Here is a 3,354-nt window from a genome sequence, read left to right as displayed (position 1 = left end):
CGTCTCCGCGCACCAGTGCACCCTCCCGTGCGGGACACGCCGGTAGCCCCGCGGAAAGTGGGGCCCGGGTTGACGAAGGCCTCGCGGAGCAGGGACCGCGGTGCCCCGGACCGCTCTCCCCTCCCGCTGCGGGCGCCGGCCGGCCCGGTCACTGCGTGGTCACTGTGTGGTCACTGCGTGCTCACTGCGTGGCGGGCACCGGAGGAGCTGCGGGGGCCCGGGCGTCGGTGCCAGGAGAGGGCTCGGTGGGAGCCAGACACCCCAGAGCACGAGGCGCTACTGGGGCGGGCCGTGTGGCGACTGTGGAAACACCCGAGCGCCCGGCGCCCCCAGGCCCAGCCAGGGCCCAGGTGACGTCGTGCACCGTGACCAGCTCCTGAGCGTGGCCGGGCCACCAGGCTGCTGGGCCCACGCGGTGCGGGTGACCCCCAGCGAAGCCCGCCGGGCGAGGCGCAGGTCGCCGGGAGGCCGCAGGGGGCGCCCGTGAGCCCCCACAGAGTCCTCTGGGGAACGTGCAGGTCTCTGGATGCCCAGCAGGGGGCGCCCGCCACGCCAGGCCAGGAATTGGCAATGTGCTGGAAGCCACTTCTGTGAAACCTGGCGGGCGGGCACAGGGGCTCACATGGGCTGGCCTGGGGGGCAGCAGCTGGGGGCCTGTGCCAGGAGTTTTCTCCTGATGCCATTTTCCTGGAAAGCATTGCGTATTGGTGCCTCTGCCACGACATGTAAATGCCGAGCAGTAAGTAGGTGACCGGGCCTTCAGGGCCAGACAGCGCTGCTGGCCTCCTGGGACGCAGTTACTGTCCCATGTGATCTGAGTCACGGACAGGCCAGTGGTGTGAGGGCACCTGGCAGGCTGGTCACCTCACCAAGCTGCTCCGCACCGACCCGCACCTTCAGCAAGCCCTGCCCAGGGGAGAGCTAGCCAGCCAGCTGCTGACCGCCAGCACATCCCTCGGCTCACATCAGCACCCACGCGCTGGGTGTGGAATACTATACAGCGGCGAACATGAGCCACGGCCTAGTGCGTCAACACAGGGAGGTTGCTGAAGACGGAGCAAACGAGCCCCGAACAGGCCCCGGGCGGCTGCTGCAGCCGCACCATCGGGGCACGGGCAGAGCGCTCGCCTCACCTGGGGTGGGCCAGGTGTGTGAGGGGAGCACCGGAATCCTTAGCGTAAGTGTACGGGTGCTGGCCAGCTCTGGTGGGGAGCCACCCGCGAGCTCTCGGGGACACTTGCGGCTGCACAGGGGCGGGCGTTAGGTCACCTGTTCCGACAGCTGTCGTCTCTAGGCGCCCGGCTGTGTGACGCGCCGTCAGGGCACAGCGCGGCACTCGGGGGGGGGGGAGGCAGACCGGGAGCGACCCCCACCTGTCACCCCCGGGCTTGCGCCGTAACTTTCTAGAACCTCTGTGGGGACAACGAACTGCCCCTCCCGTGGCAATCGGGCTTCGTGGGCAGGACACCGCCCTGCCACGGCGGTGTGGGGCCTGGGACAGCGAGGTAGTCCTGAGCCCCGGGCGGGCTCTGGCCCATGGGCAGCCGGGCCGTGGGCCTGCCAGGTGCCCGACGTCTCGGGTCAGCGGCTTGGCCAGCTGCTGTGGAGTATTAAGAGCTTGGCCTCAACGAGGCATCCTGAGGGCGTCCTGCCCAGGCGCTGACCCCACGCTCGGACTCGGGCGGGACGAGGTTGGTCGCCAAGACTGGGTCGGGCAGGGGACACAGCTCCGTGCTCCAGGGTCAGGGAGGGGCCGGCACAAGCACCCGTCACCCGCGGCCGCCTCCCCGCAGGCCCTGCTCTGGCCACGAACACGCCTCTGGTCTGTGACTGCGGCTCGGGCTTCAGCAAGGTGGGCTTCGCGGGCATGGACGCGCCCCTGGTCGTGTTCCCCACCATGCTCGGGAGGCTCCGGCACAACGTGAGTGACCACGTCCTCCCAGCGGCACCGGGCCCCCCAGCCCCCCCACGCCGCGGGGGCCCGCAGAGCCCGAGAGCTGTGGCCGTGACGAGCGGCGATGCCGGGGCGCTGGCGGTGCAAACCCAGAGGCCCAGGCCCAGCCGGACGGCGGCTGACGGGGCTGCGGTGGCCAGGCCGCGCTGGGCTTGGGCCGTGACGCGAGCGGGAGACACCCGGGAGCCGGCGCACACAGCCGCCGCGCCCCTCCAGGGTAGCCTGCTGCACACACGCGCCACACAGCCCCGCGGGAGCTCCGGGAGGGAGCGGACGGTGGCGTGTGCCCGCCTGAAAGGCCCCTGCCGCTGGGCTGCGCGAGCGTGGCCTGTGCGCCAGGTCTTCCCGCTTCTGCAGAGCACCTGGAATGTCAGGCGGTTAAACTTTGCGTAAGTCACCCAGCGAAGTCTCCCCCTTCACCCCTTAGGTGTCTGTGCCCCAGAAAAGCAGCCATCGTCCCCGACGTCCCAGACGTTCTCACTCCCGAGCTGAAACTGCCCCTGTGAAGCACCCCCACCCCTCTCCAGGCCCACAGCTCCCCTTCCACTCTCAGTAGGAAACAGGCGGAACTCGGGCCTCGCTCTCTGGGTCCTGACCTCGGTGGGGCTCGGCATTTGTCCCTAGGCGCTGGCTCTCTCAGGAGCCGTGCCCTCCAGGCCCCTCCATGTTGGCGCAGGGGCAGGGGTGCCCTTCCTTTTCAGGGCTGAATAGTATTCCACCCGTGCACGGGCCGCCTTGTTTATCCATCACCCGTCCATGGACATTTGGGCTACTTCTACATTTAACGACTGTGAATAGCACTCTGGGTGGGGAGGAGGCGGTGTCTGTTTGAGGCTCCACTTTTAGTTCTCTGGGGCGTCGTCCAGAGGTGGGATTGCTGGGTGACAGGCAATTGGTATTAAAGAAACTCCCACGTTAGCACCCAAATTTGAAGCGTTACCTGGAGTCCTGCGCAGCCCAGACAGAGCCTCAGGGGAGGTGCCACGCCCCCCGTGCTGCCCCGGGTGGGGCGCCACCTTGCCCCTCAGCTGGTGTGTCCTTGCCCAGACGCCCTCGCCCTGGGGCCCGCGCTCTGCTCCTCTCCAGCCTCCCGCTCGCCCTCTGCACGCAGCCGGCGGCATGGCTGTGGTGACCGTGTCAGCCTCGTGCTGGGCGCAGACGCTGACCCCATGCCCAGCAAGCAGGTGGGGCTGCAAAGTAGGCTGCAGGTGCGGGATCACCGCAAAGACACGGTGACCAAGATGGACAGCGAGGACAGTGCCCAGCTCCGCCACTAGGTCTCACCTCCTTCCTGTGGGCTTCGCCCGCTCAGGCTCTCGTCTGCTCCCAGACCCGCGCTCGGGAGCCCCCCTGCGCCTGCGTCTCGCCACCGAGACGGCAGTGAGGCCACTGGTGTGGCC

The 3,354-nt window shown here is 68.8% G+C and overlaps 1 protein-coding gene across 1 annotated transcript in view; it reads left to right on the top strand.

Moving 5' to 3' along the window:
- DHCR7 (7-dehydrocholesterol reductase) overlaps positions 1 to 3,231 on the top strand; it is a 13,306-nt gene extending 10,075 nt beyond the window's left edge. The window contains exons 7-9 of the mRNA XM_012734324.1: positions 1,408 to 1,483; positions 1,794 to 2,171; positions 3,002 to 3,231. Of these exons, the coding sequence (XP_012589778.1) occupies positions 1,408 to 1,483; positions 1,794 to 2,171; positions 3,002 to 3,231 (684 nt within the window). The remainder of the gene's footprint in view (positions 1 to 1,407; positions 1,484 to 1,793; positions 2,172 to 3,001) is intronic.
- The last annotated feature ends 123 nt before the right edge of the window (positions 3,232 to 3,354 follow it).

Source organism: Condylura cristata, unplaced genomic scaffold, assembly GCF_000260355.1.
Source record: "Condylura cristata isolate star-nosed mole 26May11 unplaced genomic scaffold, ConCri1.0 scaffold00054, whole genome shotgun sequence".
NCBI lineage: Eukaryota > Metazoa > Chordata > Mammalia > Eulipotyphla > Talpidae > Condylura > Condylura cristata.
Note: the sequence above shows the minus strand (reverse complement) of the source record. Positions and strands in the feature narration are given on the sequence as shown.